The sequence below is a fragment of the Harmonia axyridis genome, chromosome 1 (genome assembly GCF_914767665.1).
Source record: "Harmonia axyridis chromosome 1, icHarAxyr1.1, whole genome shotgun sequence".
In the NCBI taxonomy this organism is placed as follows: domain Eukaryota; kingdom Metazoa; phylum Arthropoda; class Insecta; order Coleoptera; family Coccinellidae; genus Harmonia; species Harmonia axyridis.
In genome coordinates this window covers 53,908,595-53,928,056 of record NC_059501.1, presented here as the reverse complement: position 1 = coordinate 53,928,056, position 19,462 = coordinate 53,908,595, and the positions used below count along the sequence as shown (strand labels likewise).

Sequence of the window (19,462 nt, the reverse complement as noted above, 5' to 3'; positions counted from 1 at the left end):
ACTTGTTATTTTAAATATAATTGAAGAATCTATCTCTATATATAGCATATATTATGCTATTGTTTTGTAATTTTATAACTAGTTGAGAGCGCCTATTCGATTCATTTTTACCATGAAGAGTGGTATTTTCACCAAAAAGAAAATTTTGTGTCAAAAAGTATGTCTTATTTGTCTTATTTACTGATTTGGCACCCCTAGAATTTGGCGCCCCGGCAAAATGTCCGGTATGCCGGTCCAAGCGGCGTCCCTGACCGAGCCCCGTATATAATTGATAAAAATATAAACAAACCAAAAATTCCTGAAAACAAAACCGTGATCATATCACGCTTAAAAATCACTGATATTGAAAAATCACAGTCACGATTCACAGCGTGATTTTAACATCACGATATCGCTCATCACTACACGAAACCTTCTCCACATATTGAAAATCATACAATTCAATTACAGTAGCTCCGCAAGGAATATATGAAACGTCCCTGCATTTTTATAAGTCTAATAGCCGTTTTTCTATACCTCCATTCCCCATAACATTCAATTCCTTCCCCCGGATCCTCATTTTCGAAAGTTAATTCGTTCGTATTAAGGCAAATCCTTAATGAACATTAAAAGCGTTCGCTACAATTCACTTAATTGAATAAGGAAGCACTAAGTGGACTATTAAATCTGATATAAAACGCAATCTGAATTTTCCTTCCGACCATTCAGCCATAAAAATTAAGGTTTATAGTAGTGACATCCTCGGTGGGTATGGCTGATTATCATCCCATCCCAGAACGTGAAAAACACGAAGAGTTTTTAGCAAATGTTATCAAAATTCTATTCGAGAATGTTGTTTTTACTACAAGAAGCGATAAAGTAGTTTTGTGGCAAACGCCAGAAAATTTGAAGGAAAAGTTTGATTTCTCGCTCAGACAAAATGGGGAGAGTCATGTTAATCTTTTGTCTCTACTGAAGCAAACCATTAAATTCAGCGTGAAGACAGGACATCCATATTTTATAAACCAGTTATTCTCAGGGTAAGACAGGTAGTTTTTAAGAATCATTATTAATGGAACTGTGATTTATGCCCTATAATGTGTGATGACCATCGGAACAATCGAATGCTATTTGAATATTTCTCGTCCTTTTCATACTCTTTTTTGCCGTTCAATGATGCTTTGTGGAAAACGGATAAAGAAATGATTGACCCAGTTTCAGACTATTTCCAATAAAGTTCTGCATCGTTCTCGTAGAACGTATTTTATTAATTGCGCCAATTGAAATATAAAATTCATCAGCGAAAATAATATCCAGCATAATACATAAAATAAACAATTCAATACTTTTCCGGTCGGCATACAGCTGTAGAAAGTTAATAAGGCTTTTTATTTTATCTATTAGATTGAAGGCAATTTTTAGGATTCATTTGAAAAAACTATCAGCTACTATTTCTGTTATATAACCGAAGTTTTTTTGTTTTCTTCTTCTTAATTTATGACTATTTCTGTTCAACCGAATTCTCTATAATTGCATATTTGAACACAGTTTTTACAGCTTGTTCTATAGTTTCTATTTCAGTTCCGCGGTTTACTTTGGATAATGAGAAAGTGGAAAACTTTGTGAATTATTGATCGAAATGCTGAAATTTTGTGTGAATATAGGTGGTTTGAATCTGATGGAATGCCTTCATTATCGTTCTAAAAATGTAATACCGTTTTTGATTCAAGTGCGATAATGAAAGGCCCAAAAATGTTATGTGGTTATTTATTCCATTTTCCAATTTGAATTTTATGTTTGGGTGAATATCATTGATGTAATTATTCAGAAATTAATTAAATTTTCGTTATAATCCAGAAAGGCAAGCAATTATTATGTCATCAACAAATCGATACTGGAAGAACACTTGCTTGCTATTCTGTAACATCCAGACAACTGAATGAATTTCTGAATGACGTATACCTCTTAAATCTCTATCTTCTGAATCACGACAACAGATTGAATTTGGTTTTTTTCAACACTAAAATCGTCACTGATATTTCTGGAAAATTTTATTTAAAGGGAAGTACAAAAAAATATGTTCAATGAGATGGACATCAGGTCGATTTCCGTATAGGTTATACCGTAAATGAAAATTTCTGAAGCAGTTATTATTGCCTGTCAAGCACAACAATAAGGTTCGTTCTTCACAATAAAATTGGGTTTGTAATTTACTACCTGGATTTTTACATCTCACAGCGTTTTTCAAATCACTCGCTACAATTGGTAGATGTAGATTCTTCTCTTTTGTGGCAGATAAAGTGGAAGTTCGTAAATCAGACATGGAGAGATTGCTTCTGGTTACCATTGATGGTAATCTATTTTCGGTAGCACTTTCCATATTAGCAATTTCGAATAAATAATTCGCATAAAAAATTTCGAAACCGAATAATTTAAAAATCTCTGCAGATCTCTTACCTATTTTTTTTTCTATCGTTTCTGTACGATATTCACGAGTTAGCTACTCCCAAGTCTATCAAATGAAGAATATAGTCACAACAGTCCATTTTTTTGTTCTTGTACTTATACGATAATAACTTATTATTCTGTCAATCAGGTCGATTACCCCTATACAGGAATTGTATTTGCAGACAGTATTCGGTCTTGGAATTACTATGAATTTGATTTCTTTTTTAAACCAGCTCTTCCATTCGTCTTGAGGTTCTACTCGTAAGGCTGTAGAAGCAAGCAGAACACTTTTCATATCGTACCAATATTAATGTACCATTGAAATTTTACCATCTGCCCTCAATGACATTTCTGAACCTTGCCATTGTCTTTTCGTCGATAGGGACTATCGGTAACATCAAACACCCCTTACGAATACGATTAGTTATAGAGGGTGAATCTTGTAAAAGCGGTCAAAAGATTTTTCTTGCGGTGCCGGTGTGACGAAATTATCGATGACAACTTTCAAATCATTCCTAATCAAGAGAAATCTATCCCTGGTCATTGAAGTAGCGATTACATTTAACTTAATTGGCTTTTCATCAGAATCTTCTTCATTCAAATGGTCATCAGGGGAGTTGTTTGATGCCTGTACATCTTCCTCAACGTCAAAATATATATATATATATATATATATATATATATATATATATATATATATATATATATATATACGCAGGGTAGTGCAAGCTATCGGGGAGTGACGTCCCCGCGTACCTGAGTCAACCAGTTTGAGGGTTAGCACCCCTCACACTGTGATAGAAATGCTTTCGATTCACAAATGAAGGCCTCGGAACCCGCCCCCGGTGTAGAGACTGCACCTGGGGGAAGATCGTTACAGTCTCTAGCAGAAGCGAGTGAGGCGAGTGGCACTCCTCTGCGAACTGGCACCACAAGGCCACGAAGCTTGTTCAGGAATACTCTGGGTGAAGGCTTGGATCAGTCAGAAGTGGGTGATCCCGCCCGAACCTTGGAACATAGGAGGCAGCGTTGGACCAGGGAAATGAACCAAAGTCTAATGAACGCTTATTATCTAGTTACTGAGGGAGAAACCAAAACAAAAAAGTACGCCGCAAACCTGGCAGAGAAATGGGAATCAATTTATCCTGATAAAAGATTCACAGGAAAACACCTGATAGCTCAAATCAAAAACATTAAGACTCGCAAATTGCTCTCTCCGGATGAGCTCGAAACGATTAAAGGAGATGCAACAAGTAATTCACCACGAAGGAGGATTGATGACATTAGGAGAAGCATCCATCGACAGAGCACCAATACTTGGCAAGGAAACATCAATCAATCAAACGATTCAGACGACCAACTGACGACAGTGGAGATGGAACCAGATGAGGCTATGCTTGAGATCCGAGAGTTATTTCAGGGGGAGAGTCAGAAGTGGGAGGGGATGATGATGGAGGATAGACCAAGAATCCCCAAACTGAGACAAAGCAAGGATACCAGAACAATTATGGTTGCCATTAATAATGCCCTAAAAGAAATACTGAATAATTCCGAAAATTTTGAAGAATTATGCCATAGAGTATACTGTGCAGCAATGATGGCAAACAACCTGCAAAGCTCAGATTCAGTATCAAAATCCCAGAAGAAGCCTCAACAGCACAAGCCCCCATGGGAAGAGAGATTAGAACAAAAGATAAATATCCTACGTAAAGAGATCGGTGCCTTCCACGCCTACCTACGAGAAAAAGAGGCAAGCAAAAAAGTGAAAAAGAAAGTGCAGAACTACACTAAAAAATTGAACATGTATGAAAGTGATCCTCAATATAAAGATAAAGTGACGACTCACCTAGAAACCCTCAAACAAAAAATATCTACACTAGGTAGTAGATTAAGACGATATCACAAAAGAACGCAACGCTATCGCCAAAACAATCAATTCACTAGCAACCAGAAGAGTTTCTTTAGAGATCTACAAAAACAGCAAAACCACCAAGCAAATCTGCTATCTCCGCGCTATGAACCCGAAAAATTTGTACGCCATTGGTCAAAGATATGGTCAGAGGAAAAGAGTCACAACAGCAAAGCCAATTGGATAGAAGGGGAGAAAAAAGAACACTATAATCTAGCCGAAATGCCTTCCATCATTGTTACGGAGGATGAAGTCACTGCGACGATTAAGAGAATGAAAAATTGGACGGCGGCTGGAATAGACAGTGTACATAATTATTGGTGGAAATCACTGCCGTCCACCCACACAGCACTGGCTCGACTCATCAATGAAGCACTGGAGAACCCAAATAGCATTCCCAAACACTTTACCCATGGAGTTACCTATATGATACCTAAAAAAGGAGACCCAACGATACCTGACAGTTATAGACCGATAACCTGTCTTCCATCAGCGTATAAGATCATCACTTCAACAATTGGCCAGAAAATCCGGATCCACCTGAAAACCAATAACCTCATGGCGTGGGAACAGAATGGATGTGAAAAGAGCGGTAAAGGCAGTAAGGAACTATTGATAATTGACAACTTAATCACTAAACAGGCAAAAAGAAAACAAAAAAACATCTCAATGGCCTGGATAGATTACCAAAAGGCATTTGACTCTGTTCCCCACTCTTGGCTTCTTGAAATCCTGAGAATATATAAGGTGGACCCGAAGATAATTTCATTTTTCCAATTCCTTATGTCGACCTGGCGGACTTCACTAAGACTCGAGGGTAGTTCGGAGCTGAACAAATCGCCCGCGATAATGATCAAGAGGGGTATATTCCAAGGTGACAGCTTTAGCCCTTTATGGTTCTGTCTGGCCATGAACCCTCTCAGCAGTATGTTAAATAGATCATCGTATGGATACTCCTTAGACGCAGAAAAAAAATTAACACACCTGTTTTATATTGATGATCTCAAACTATATGCTAGAGGTCGACAACAACTGGAAGGGGAGCTCGAGTTGGTACGAAAGTTTAGTGAAGATATAGGTATGAGGTTTGGTCTGAACAAGTGTGCGACAGTCAGTGTGAAAAGAGGGAAGCTGGAAAGGGTCGAAAGTATTCTCTTGACAGACGGACAAGCATTGGCCAACTTAGGGGCAGAACAAAGGTATAAATATCTAGGAGTTCAACAAACGTATGAGATTAGGCAGCGAGAAAATAAGGAAGAAGTCGAAAAAGAACTGATAAAAAGAGTAAGAACAATACTGAACACACAGTTAACAGCTAAAAACAAAATAACTGCACTGAACATTTGGGCAATACCAGCTTTCACCTACACGGCTGGAATTCTTACCTGGTCACGGACGGATCTAGAAAGGCTCGACAGAAAGATCAGAACCACTTTGACGCAGTTTGGCTTACTACATCCAAACTCCGCTATTGAAAGGCTCTACATACCACGCAGAGATGCAGGGCGGGGTCTGATCAGCTTGGAGGACGGTTACCTGAAAGAGGAAGAAAAGTTAAAAACATATTTTGTCAACAAGAACTTACCTGTGCACCAGTGGGTGGCAGCTCAGCGATATTCCACCGCAACTCCAGGGTTAAACAACGAGCAGGAGCCTGAAAGAGAAAACATGGTAGAGAAATGGAAGGATAACTGGCGTACCAAACCCCTCCATGGACGATTTTACTCCAGCTTACACCAAATAGATGTCGACTTACCGAGCACAAATATTTACCTTACTCAGGGCTATCTCTACCCTCAGACTGAAGGCACGTTGATGGCAATACAAGATCAGGTTGTCCCGACGAGAGTCTATGCAAGACACATAATGAAGATAGACACGGAAACAACAAAATGCAGACTCTGCAATAATGCCGAGGAATCAGTGCAACACCTTTCTTCAGGATGTTCTAGTATAGCCGGCACTAAGTACTTAAGTCGGCACAACAATATGGGGAAAGTTGTACATCAGCTCCTTTGTCTCAAAGAACGATTACTACAGGGTTTTACCCCGCACCATTTATATGAGCCGAAATCTGTCTTGGAAAATGATAATGTCAAGGTGTACTGGGACTTGACAGTGCGTACAGACCCGGGCGTTGAGAGCAACAGACCTGACATGGTCGTTTGGGAGAAACGCAAGAAGTCGGCAACCATCATCGATTTTTCAGTGCCGCTTGACCAGAATCTCTCAAAGGCTTATGGCGAAAAAATAACGAAATACGAAGCCTTATCAAGACAGATGAAGAGCACCTACCAACTGAATAACGTAAAAGTAAAGCCACTGATTATTAGCTGTAACGGGTTGGTGCACCGAAAAACAGTAAAACATCTACTTGAGATGGATCTCCCCCATAACACCATTGCATGGATGCAGAAGGCCGTAATTTTGGGAACGGTCAACATAATACGGCAAGTACTTTTCCCTCATTAACAGATGGGATGGCTCTTGGCAGCGATGCCCGGGTCATCTGACTGATCCACATTGCGTGTGAAGGTAAAAAAAAAAAAAAAAAAAAAAAAAAAAAAAAAAAAAAAAAAAAAAAAAAAAAAAATATATATATATATATATATATTCTTTTGAGAAAGAGCAATACAAAATATTAATTTCAAACAATCAAGCATATGTGTCGATGAATCTCAGTATTAGCAGAGGAAATGTAACGGGGCATCATACATTTCAACGTATGATACAAGAGAACAGATAAAAACCTCAGCAAAAACTCTGTCTCCCCGTATCGGTGTAGTGACTGGTTTGTGTAAACGTTTACAGAATAAGCTGACATAATTTATATTGAAGGACTTCCTCTTCAACCAAAACAAAATTTCCTTTATCCTCTCATTTCGGTTGACTACTCTATAATTTCCAATTGGATCCTAAAACAAAAAAAAAAAAAAAGAAGCAGAAAGGAGTACTAAATATTAGATTTCATTATATCGATTTGAAGTTAACTACCCATTCTAAAAAAGAATCATACTCATCTTCACAAAAATCATCTAATTCCAGGTCATAGCAGTCGGCATCGAAAAGTTGCCCTATTTTATCATCGCCCACCCCAAAGTTAAGACGTTTTTGCGTCCCTAAAATCGCTGAAAGAGAAAGTATCGTTTAGCAAAGAAAGTTGGATTACGTCTTACTGTCCAACTGAATGGACAAGGTACAATAATTGACATTGTGTGTTCGATAGCTGTTGCAATGAAATAATTTTTTTTTGGATATATTCTTAGAACATATATGCGATGAATAAAACAAGGTTCACATATAAAATAAGATATATCAATACTTATAGTCAATTGTTTCACGACGAAAAGCAGCCATCATAAACACATTCTTTACAAACAAATAACAAAGCACTACAACATAACATCTCAACCGCTGCGCACGAAACTCTTTAGTTCATACCTCCAATACGTTGGAAGGTTGGATTTACTGCCGTAAATTTAGTACACTATCAGTGTACCCTGAGTCTCGATCTCCAACATATTGGACATCAGGACTCAGGAGACCCGAGATCCAATCATAAAAATCAAATTTGGAAAAAATCAATTGTCTCTGAATAAAATAATTTATCGAATCACATCTTCAATATTGAAATACTTAGTCTTCTTGGGAAAATATTCTCTATTATTCAAATAGATATCCAATCTGGGTCAGTTCCAAATGCTGCAGAAAATTAGGATGCCACAAAAAATAAAGGTCACGTAATCAATATTTCGACCTGAATGAGAAAAATTAGATACCCTATCATCCCTGCTGTGAAATTGAAAATTAATTCAGTTTATTTGCATTCTTAATAAATATTTTCCTCCCTTCGGAACATTTCAGGAGCGGAAAATATTCGAGATGAAAAAGCTCCTCCTTATTATGAATCTGGATCTCATGAATTTCCAATTTTCGAAGACCTAAGTTATGTATGAGGGCAATAAATTTTCGAGTCGCGTATACTTTGCAGAAAATTGTCAATTAAATTTTTCAAATTAGGGAATGCTCAAATGAATACTGATAATCAGCTGATGAAATATTTTGTGGAGAATTGCGATATCATTTGATCGTATAATTTTTCTTTCAGGCTCTGAGAGGGTTGAAATGTGATTTCTGACTAGGAAAATCTAAGTATATATAAAACCGCTTGCACATATACGTCAAACTCTAAACGTAAAATCACAGCCCAAACGGGACCATCTAGAGCAAAAATGACAAGAATAAGACCCCCCTCAAAATCGTCTGGAGATCCCGGGAAAAATCCCAAACCTTCGATTCTCCCCGCGGTTTTCGAGTATACGGGGTGTTTCGGATCATTTTGACATTTCAAGTCCCATATTTCTGTGGTATCTGTGGACAATTTGGCTGTCAGTGTCATGTTAATAATAAATATTCCATTTCGATATATGAAAGTTCTTGAAAAAGTTTGCAGTTTCCAAAATTGTTATTCAATATTTAAATAAATGCCGACAGATAAAATGCAAAGTCTTCGGCAAATCGAAAATTCGATAGATATTTGTCAAAATTTGCAAATGAACATTGATATCATCATCGAATGCATTTTCCTCAACTCAGGTTCGTTTGAAGGGTTTGTATTATTTGGAATTAATTGGTTGAATGTTACTTTAATTCAGGAATTTTTCGTTTATTTTCCACAAACTATAAAACTACATTCCCTTTCGTGAGAATTTGAATTTATTGCGACAGAAGATGAAACTACCAAAGAGAACAGAAGCTTCATTCATCAATTCAGTCTTGGATTGGAGTCAAAGTTATGCTACTATGAAACAGTATTAAACAGATAGAAAAACTCCTTATAGATAATTCACAATTGGCTTTATTACTGGAAAAAAAGAGCCAAGTTAGTCAGATAATAGTCAAAAGTTTCCATGTGTTTTTGAATATCTAAAATATACACTTTTACGACAGAGGAGTGCAAAAATATAAGTGTCCACTACGTTTTTGAAGAATTTGAGTGCAGTGCTGTTGAATTTATAATGAATAAGTCAAATCTTTCATACTAATAATTTCAACTATATATACCCTGTTATATTATTTTCCGCTCAACTGAAACATGTATTAATAAACTTTGGAAATTAGAGACTCTCAAACTTATAACCTGATTTCTCAAAAAGGTTTCACCAAGATAAGATATTATAGGTAATTGCTTATGAGGTAACATAGGCCATGGGTATTTGAAAGGCAAGTCTATTCATTATGTCTCTTTTTAGTTCGTTTATTATAGCTATACTGAATATTTCTAAAAATAACATTCACTTTAGATGTGAATTAATTAAATTTGGACTTATACATCATATATGACTATGAAATTGAGAAAGACATATTCTTCTAAATTCCATTATAAGTCTTTTGAATAGTACTTTGAAGATATTGATTTCAATAACGTATGGAATATATCAGTTGAAATACTAGTCAAAATGTTACGACAGAAATAAATTTTGAAGGATCATTCAGTATATGAAGAATTTTAACATGGCAGTCACTTTCGAAATTGGTATCAATTTTCCAGCAATTCAATGAAGGTATAAAATACTTTAAAAAGCAACTATTTATTGAAAATTTCCATTTCATGAATGATCAAATTTGTATAATGTAGATACCTACCTATTTGTTCACTAAAGTTTCCAATCTTTTAATCGTTATAGGAATAGGTGCTATATGGCCATTTCATCGAACCCACTAATATGGGTCAATAGTATTGACCGATACAATTTTAGTACCGATTTCAAATACTCAGTTCCTTTTGACTGAAGTAAAATTTGAACAATGATCTTTGTATCTTGAAATGAGTTTTGCACTTTTCCAGTGTTCAACAATGAGATAATTATTAAATTGACTCAAGAAATTAACAGAGTATGCTATATCAGGACTAGTTAATACTGCTAAAGATGTTAATAAACCTATTAATTTCTTATATGGTTCATCATTACAACTCTTTTTTGTTGAATCAAAATTCAATTTAGTTTTCACATGTTCACAATCAGACATGTTGAATTATTGCAATACATATTTGAAGAATATAATCGATAGCTTTACTACCTTTTCCATAATTTCTAGTAATATTCATCCCTAATCATTTTTTAGCTTCCCCTAATTTCTTTTTCATAAAATTTTCTATCAGAAATAACATTAGTTAAAACAAAAAAGTCATCCACGTACAATGCAACAATAGTAAGCCAGTTATTTTTTGATTTATGTAAATACTATGATCAATATTGTTGATCTTTTGAAACTTATATCTATCAAAATTTTATTTACTATATAGGACATAAATTGCCCTGTTTAATTCACTTCTGAGTAAAACCCAGAGCCACAAGTCTCGTTCTATAACATAGCATCAATACAATCTTCAGATACTAAAAAACTCCTTAGTTCGTCAGGAATTTCCAATAGGTCCTTCGAATTGTTGCAATTATATTGTATTTCTTCACAAAATATGGAATAGAAGAATAATTTGCTGCTCAACTGAAAAATGTATTGATAAACCTTGGAAATGAGGGACTTCTTATAACCTGATTTCTCAGATATGGGTATCCGAAAGGTAGATCTATTATTCATTCTGCCTCTTTTCAGTTTGTTTATTACAGCTATACTGAATATTCCTAAAACAAAATCTCACTGTAGGTCTTTTCATGGATCTTATCGAACGATTATGTAAATTCAATATTTGTCAAAACTGAAAATAAACATTGAATGCAATTTCTTTATTTCAGGTAGTATTTCTATTAATGAGTCAATGGAATGAATGTAACTTCATTTTAGGGCTCACAAGTAAATATCCAATGGTATGATAGCCCTTAAAATATATCTATTATTCATTTTGAATTGACTTACAAGAATATCAATATTTTCATCGGCAAGACATAAAACGACAAATTTTCTTTCAAAGTTGAAATTCAGAGAAAAATATGCTAATAATTGTTTATTGTAACTATTAAATAAACAAAAAAAAGGACCATAAAAAGGATTACAACTTAACTAACAAACATAAACTTTTTTTGTCAATTTTTCCCACCCAATCATCAATTAAATTTGGACTTATGCATCATACATGTCTCTATAAAGAAGAAATGTGCTAATTTAAAATCTTATGTTGGGATTATATTATTACTCAATATTCTCTAGAAATTTTTTACAAACCTATAAGCATGAATAACTTTCTTGAAAGACTGACGCTCACATTTTGATTATTCATTTCTCCCAAATTCTTCAAAGAAAGAAATTGCCATTTCTGGAAAAATGAGATCTGAGAATTTGGTTGATATCGGTTATTTTTTATTCATTATTAAAGAATACAATATACGATTTATATTTGAACAAAATTTTAAGACATGCGTTTGACTGACAATTATGTCATAGAGAAATCTTTGTTTATGGTTATGACTGCGTTCGGCAAATCCACACTAGGGATGGGCAAAGGTCAGAAAACTATCGATATCTATATATTGTATCGATATTTTCTGACACTATCGAAATGTATCGAAATATGTAAGAGTAAAATATCGATATATATCGCTGTGATATTTTGGTGTGAGAAAATTCTGTTGATTTGAATAAAGTTTTTCTATCATAGAGGATAATAATAAGATTCAGTGGAAAACGACATATTTAGTAGTTTGCTTCCATTTTTATGGAGTATTTTGTCGTCCTGAACATTTATAGGGACATTGATGTTGACGAGGACGCTGTGATTACAAGGTTTTCAAAGGGTTCAAAGTTTTAAAGACCAAATTAGTTTTTGTGATGTAGTTGCCAATTGTCTTCTTTTTTTCATATTAAACAATCCAATTTTTTTTAAATTTCTACCCGAATGGTTGAAACCCTGATTAGTAAATAATGCTATTATAATACAACAAATACATAAGGGTACAACTTTTTTTTGCGAAATTCGAGGCTTTATTGTAAAAAACTGGTTATACATTTATAATTCAAAGTATTGCCCATCGCTGGTCACTACTTTCTCCCATCTTTCGGACAGCGTACGAATTGAAAAAACTGGTCATCTTTTGAAGCGATCCACGAATCGATTCAAGTTTTTACTTCTTCATAAGATCGGAAGTGTTGGTCAGCCAGGCCGTGTGCTATTAATTGAAACAAGTGATAGTCCGTGGGAGCAACGTCTGGAGAATACGTCGGGTAGGGTTGTGGGATAGGAATTCCCATTTTATCGTTTCCAAGTATATCTTGACTACTTTCGCAACATGGGGTCGAACATTGTCATGCAGTAAAATCAATTCATCTTCTTTCTCGTTGTATTGCGACGGTTTGTTTTTCAATGCTCGGTACAAACGCATTAATTGCGTTCGATAAAGATCGCCTGTGATTCTTTCAGTCATAATACACTACGCCGAGCTGGTAATATAATAATAATAATAATGGTCCCACCAAATACTGAGCATGACCTTAGAACCGTGAATATTCGGTTTGGCCGTCGATGTGGAAGCATTGTCAGGATATCCTCATAATTTTATGCGCTTGGGATTATCGTAATGAACCCATTTTTCGCCTCCAGTCCCAATCCGATGCAGAAACCCCTTCCGTCTTTGTCTTGCAAGCAGCTGTTCACAAGTAAATAAACGTCGTTCGAACACCTCGCGGCTTCAACTCGTACCGCATCCAATTTCCTTGTTTCTGTGTCATTCCTATGACATTCAGGCGTTTTGAAATGGCTTTTAGTGTCACTCCTATTGATCCTACAATTATTGTTGCGTTTGACATGAGTCTTGATCAATTATTGCCTCCAATTCTGCATCTTCAAAAAACTTCTCTCTTCCACCGCGATGCTGGTCATCGACATCAAAATCACCATTCTTGAAGCGTTGAAACCACTCATCTATTTCTTAATTTATTTAATCAAACGGAACAAGCCATTTTACAGATGTACCAGAAAATAACTAAACCTAGACATAAACAATATCGTTGGTACGTTCTTCCACCAATATCGTTCTCACTATAGGTATTTGAAAGCATTCGATGAACCTCAGCCGCGGATTTTTTCATATTTTAGTAGAAAATTGAAACTTCCGCAAATGACGAGAATATGGCTCGTAAGCTAACATGGTTAATCGTGAATAACTTTAAGATGCAGACACAAATCGGCTAACATGTCAATGGCGTTATGTTCACAAATACCTAAACTTATTGTATGACATCTACGATATATTTATTTCTACTACCACTTACCGTTACAGCCATCTATTGCAAAACGGCGGACGCAAAGTTGAACGCCTTATACAGGGTGAGTCTTTGAGTTGTACATATATTTTAACCCAAGATTCCTGAGGTCAAAAGAAACACTTTTTTCTTTTAACATTTTTTCCGATTCGGCCCGGTTAAAAAGATACAGGCTGTTGAAAATCGTTAAAAAAATGTGATTTTCGGCTATATCTCGTGAAATGTTCTATCGAAGGAAATGATTTTTGAAATAAAGCCTTTTTTTTATGTGATACATCTTCTCCAAACACAAGATCCCATACACATTCTTCTGTTTCTCAATTATGAACATTATATCCCATAAAAATACCAGAAATTCGAAGAAACCGACTCTTAAAAGTAATTTGAACGTTCATTGAAGAATATTTGGCTAATTTGAAAAATAAAAGTATTCCTCATATTTTCTCGTACAAAGCGCCGTTTTCGAATAACTTGATCTTAAAAAAAAAAAATTATCTGAGAAATTCAAAAAATTGGGTACTTTGGCTGAATGCAACCCTGTTCTGTTGTGGAAAAAAAACACAGAAATGAATATTTACTATGATGTCATGTCTCAGTTTTCAGAATTGAAGTAATAGCCAACTTCATTTGAAAATGAAGTTATTTCAATAAGCTCACCTCAACTCCTCTATTTAATTACAAATTACTGAGCTTTGGCACAGCTCTGATAATAAGAAGATACTTCACTAAAATCAACATTCTTTTTGAAAAGTCCAGATTATTCATAAAGCCCATGTTTAAAAGAGTTTTCACAAAATAGTCCCATTATAATGACAACAATCAATATCTCACTAAAGACTGCTGCTATCGAACAATACTGTATTCTTCTTCGGATCATTCAAACTCACATTGAAACATACCACTAGGTACATACTAGACAAATTTTCATGTGATTGAGATTGAATACTTTTATTCTTTTGCTATTCCATAAATTCATCCTAAGAGCATATGATTCATTGACATACTTCCAAAAGGGCCATAATTGTTTTAATGTGAAAACAAATTAGGTTTTGAAAGAAACAGGATATTCTATTGATATTTATATTGAAAACTTCTCATTTATTTTCAATGCCAAAATCAAGATGAATTTAGTTGTGAAGTTGGCTATAATGTCCACATTAAGAACAAATTTGATTACAAGTGGAGTCTAACATTTTCCATTGATTACAGAGCCAGAATATTTTACATATTTCCATATTTTCATACTGATGGCTTCAAAAATATTGATGCATTTCAATATTTTTATTAGATAGTTGGAACAAATCAAATGCTTCATTTCATAAAGGAATTGTTTTCTATCAGAATGCACAGTGATTTATTTTGTATCCACACATTTATTTATTTTGGAAGTTGTTTTCATATTTCTTGAAAATATGTACGGAACTTCAATATTCTGTTGGGTTTCTTCAAATCTTCCATGATTTTCATTTCATGGTAACATAATAACAAATATCTTATAACAAATATCTTATAACAATAACAGTGTAAACTGTAAATGAAAATTTTAGGTTAGAACATAGATTATTCGAACCGAATTGCTGTGTTTATATTTGACATCACTCGAAATTTGAAATTCAAACTTAAAACCACAGATTACTATAGTCTGTGTGTATAGAACTTTCACAGATAAATATTATTTATTTGAGATTTTAAGGTTAAATGGCAATTCACGAAATGAAATAAACAACGATATCATATAAATGAAATATAAAGAATGAATGGATATGGATATCAGAGCTAATATGGGTGGTAGCGAGCTCAATTCGTTATAATTATCGAAAATGAAATAGAAAATCAAGAGAAGAATATTTAATCTTTAGCGTCAACGAAATTGGAATAACTCAATTATTTCATTATAAACACTACTTTGTTCAACAAATGGAATGTTAAACGTGAGTTTATGATGGTTTTTCTAATTAAGTAGCTTATTTCCAAGGTTCAAAAGGTATATCTTATGTTTGAGAAAACTTCAGTGTTGCGGTTTTCAGGGGTGAATTAGCTCATTTTGAAAATTTAAAATGGCTATATCTTTTTAACAGGGCCGAATCGAAAAAAATGGTAAATGAAAAAAGTGTTTCTTTTGACCTCAAGAATCTTCGGTTAAAATATATGTACAAGTCAAAGACTCACCCTGTATAAATATTCATATGAATATCTAAATATGAATATTTTTGAGAGGTAAGGCTTGATATCGGTATAATCTGGGATTTGGTCCCATAGAAATACTCGAAGCCCATAACGGCGAACCCCCTCGAAATTTAAGGCTAGGACCGCCCTTGATTTGTCGTCATGGAAAGTTATTTGCATCAAATATTTTCATGTGAGCAAGGGCCAAACGGTATGTTCTAGTAAAAAGAAACATATAGAATTCCACCCTAGAATCAGCATAGTATACCGAGTGAATCGTCTGAACTCAGCTAACGATACAAGGTTTCCGAAAAAAATCTTTTATTTTCTAGAGGGATACCCAGTGAAGGATCTACCGGCATAGTGACGGGGTCCAAGGGGCGGAGCCCCTTCGGCGAGCAGAGCGAGTTAATTTCCATAAAATCAATTTGTAGTTTTGAAGATGAAATCATCGGACCATATTTCCCTCAAGTTTTTTTGGTCAAAGCAGGGGATATCCCGTGAACGAACTACCTAATTGATTGAAGAGTAGTAGTGCGTTTAAAGAACACGACCTACCTCACTAAACCTAACCTGCTGTGTTTTGAGGTTTCGGAATCTATTTGCCTATCAACCTTTCAACTCTTTTGTTTTGTAACTCAAGCACGATTTCTGTCATGTGGTTTTTGTGTATTTTTATGTCTTCCGAATAAGAGACTATTCTTTTGATATTTGTAATCGAGTTTTATTCAAACACTGTTTTTAAGTAGTTCATCTCTGCATCTTTCATGATAGGTATCCTAATCACACATTTAACAGGGTTGTACCCAACTCTTCATTTGTATGTTGACTTTATTTTTCAAAACTCTTTTAGGCTTTTCTCTTCAGTTTTTCATGTCTCTGTTCATTGGTTTCTTGCGAACTACGGCATATTCCTTGATAATTTTAAGAGGGATACGTTTCTCGCATATCAGTTAAACTTTGGTACCTATTCATTTCCCTCTGGCGCTCCTGCGCTGACCAAACTTTGTACGTTGTACGAACTTAAATAGGAACAATTTGGTCAAACTTTCTAAGGTCTCTGAGGAGTCTACAGCAAGTATTCTACACTCTTCGGAAATTATGGTGATCTAAAGCTGTCAGACACGGGAAATAAACAACCAGGCCATATAATATCCGTGAGATAACAAGGCACTGACAAAATTCCCAAGTGCAGTTAACGTCCGTACTGATGTTAGAATTTTTAAAGGCAATTATGAGAAAACCACATAAAAATCTGTGATTTGTATGAAAAAATTCAAAATATTGTTTTTTGAACTAAGCAACCACATGATGGCGTTCCCTCTTAAGAGTTAATTTTCTGTTACTTGGATCTTCTTGATATGGCTTTTGGCAACATAGCCTAACCATGTGTAAGTAGAACTTACTTGACTTGGTCATTTTCACTTTCGTATTTTGGTTCATTTTTTACTTTGAGTGGAAACGTCTGATCATGAGTTTTTCTTATCTACTACGTATTTCACATTATTTTTCCCTGTACCTAAGTCTATGATCAAGTATTAATAATAATCATAATTGGTTTTATTTTTACATAATAGGTACATCTGATGAGGCGAGGTTTCGCTTCCAGCAATATTTTACACCTCAATACAAATCAATCACAAAAAGAAGACAAGAGGTCCAAGGAGTGAACATTGGGACACTCCTGTTTCAATTGATCTACTACATCTGCATATACTACGTGATCTATCAGAACGTAGAAATTTCTATCTCTCGAGTAGTGCATGTTCTTATTACATTGTTGAGTTTGGTGGACTAGCCTGCTATTCTCATCTTATAGGAAGGTTCTTTGTGCCAAACTCGGTCGAAAAATCTCTCAATACCTAATAGTCCTAGTTCGCTGGGTTGCCGTGAAATCCGGTATTTAGATAGTCACTAAGCCCCAGTAGATGTAGTTCTGTGGAATGATCTCTTCTGAATCCGATTTGTGTTTTTGTTTCATCGTTGCAAAGATTCTCTCTCAAGTATTTTCTCAATCGCTGACAGATGGCTTATTTTTTCTAGTTTTGTGGGAATTTGCTATCTGTTCTAGGTTCATTGAACACAATAACTTCTGTAATATTCCATCTTTTTGGATGGTGTTCTATTATCATCAATTCATTGACTTTGCTGGTTATTTTTCATCGTCTTCTCGATCGGTACGTTTAATATGCGCTAAAGCTCAGGCCACCGAAGCCCACAGAGCTATCAATATCTATTCTGAACTGAGATTCATTCTATGAAAAAAAAATAATAAAAAAATGTCTTCCAGCCTCCTCCGACTACGATATTTCATAAAGAGCGGCATTGTGAGAATTGGGACAGTCACATGAAGCAGAATAAAATAACAAAGAAAAATTCAACAGCAAAATTAGTAGTTAGTATAAAAGAATACCGTCAAAGGTTTCGCATATTTTTTCTCATTATGTCTTCCTGGGACGAATAAACGTTGGTGATATATTCCGAATGCTAACAAATAGGTCATATTCCATTAATTTATCGGCATTCGCTTTGAAATCTAGGTACATATCACCGACTGGATGTTGGGTCGGGAGAGGGGTGCGAAACACTTATGTGGCATTTGGCATCATCGAGATCAGATTTTTTGTCATGAATGCCATCAGTAACAGAAAGCGTAATATTTGGTTAGAACATATTAAAATCTCTTTTAATGCACAGTCGTTTTTACTATTACCTAACTTCATTTCGTGCTTCAGTTTGGATCCCTATGGACTTGCTGGACAATGGCTAACGGATGCTTTGAACGCTAGCGTTTATACATATGAGGTTGCTCCTGTTTTCACTCTCATGGAAGATGCTCTGATAAAGGAGATTTGTAGAATGATCGGTCCATTATGGCACGATGGTGTATTTTGTCCAGGAGGTTCGACAGCAAATGGAATGGCCATAAATTTGGCGAGATTCAATAGATTTCCGTGTATTAAGGTGAGAAAAACTCAAATTTTATATTCAAAGCGTAGGAGTGTTATGCTTTCCTCAGCAATCTTGAAATTATTATGATCTATTTGAAACATCGAAACCCATTAATAAATCGCCTGGTGGACTATTGGAATCCACTGTTGATATAGATCAACTAACATTTCTATAATGCTTTCAAGTCTACCGAATGAAAATAAATAATATGTGACTACGAATGTCTCCGAAATCGAATTTTCGTCCGGGAAAATGTATTTATACTGTTCTGAAACTGCTTTGGTTTCTTGTTTATCAGTCGCTCTATCTGTATTATAATCCATTTAATATTCTTAGGTTCTACAATTCTGATCCAAAGTTGATGACATTCGAAATACTTATCCGATTGTTGTAACAGATAGTCCAGTACAAATGTGAGATGTTCCAGATTCGTAAACATGAAATTTGCGAGGACTTCATTATCTGTGATGGTCTCATCGATATACCTAATTTGGCGTGGTTTCCGCAGTTGATTGTAAATAAGTGGTTCAAAGTATTTGAGCTCTTCCATATGTAAGATGCTCACTCAATATGCACAAACATGGAATGACAAGGTTAATAATTCCTATCGATCTGGAGTTCAGATTTCCAAGGCTCTTAGATCTCAGTCATAAGTGGTTCCCCAGAAACGTCAGCGAAAAAAAAACAACAAAAAATATTTCCAGCAGAGTATATTTCAGGCCATTTCAAATGATTCACACCTGGGTCTACATGAAAAAATGATTGGATCCAACACTTCTTACCTATATACTC

The 19,462-nt window shown here is 35.1% G+C and overlaps 1 protein-coding gene across 1 annotated transcript in view; it reads left to right on the top strand.

Moving 5' to 3' along the window:
* The first annotated feature begins 716 nt into the window (after nucleotides 1-716).
* LOC123671743 (cysteine sulfinic acid decarboxylase-like) overlaps nucleotides 717-19,462 on the top strand; it is a 38,549-nt gene continuing 19,803 nt past the window's right edge. Inside the window, exons 1-2 of the mRNA XM_045605765.1 lie at nucleotides 717-1,019; nucleotides 18,454-18,682. Of these exons, the coding sequence (XP_045461721.1) occupies nucleotides 751-1,019; nucleotides 18,454-18,682 (498 nt within the window). The 5' untranslated portion in view covers nucleotides 717-750. The remainder of the gene's footprint in view (nucleotides 1,020-18,453; nucleotides 18,683-19,462) is intronic.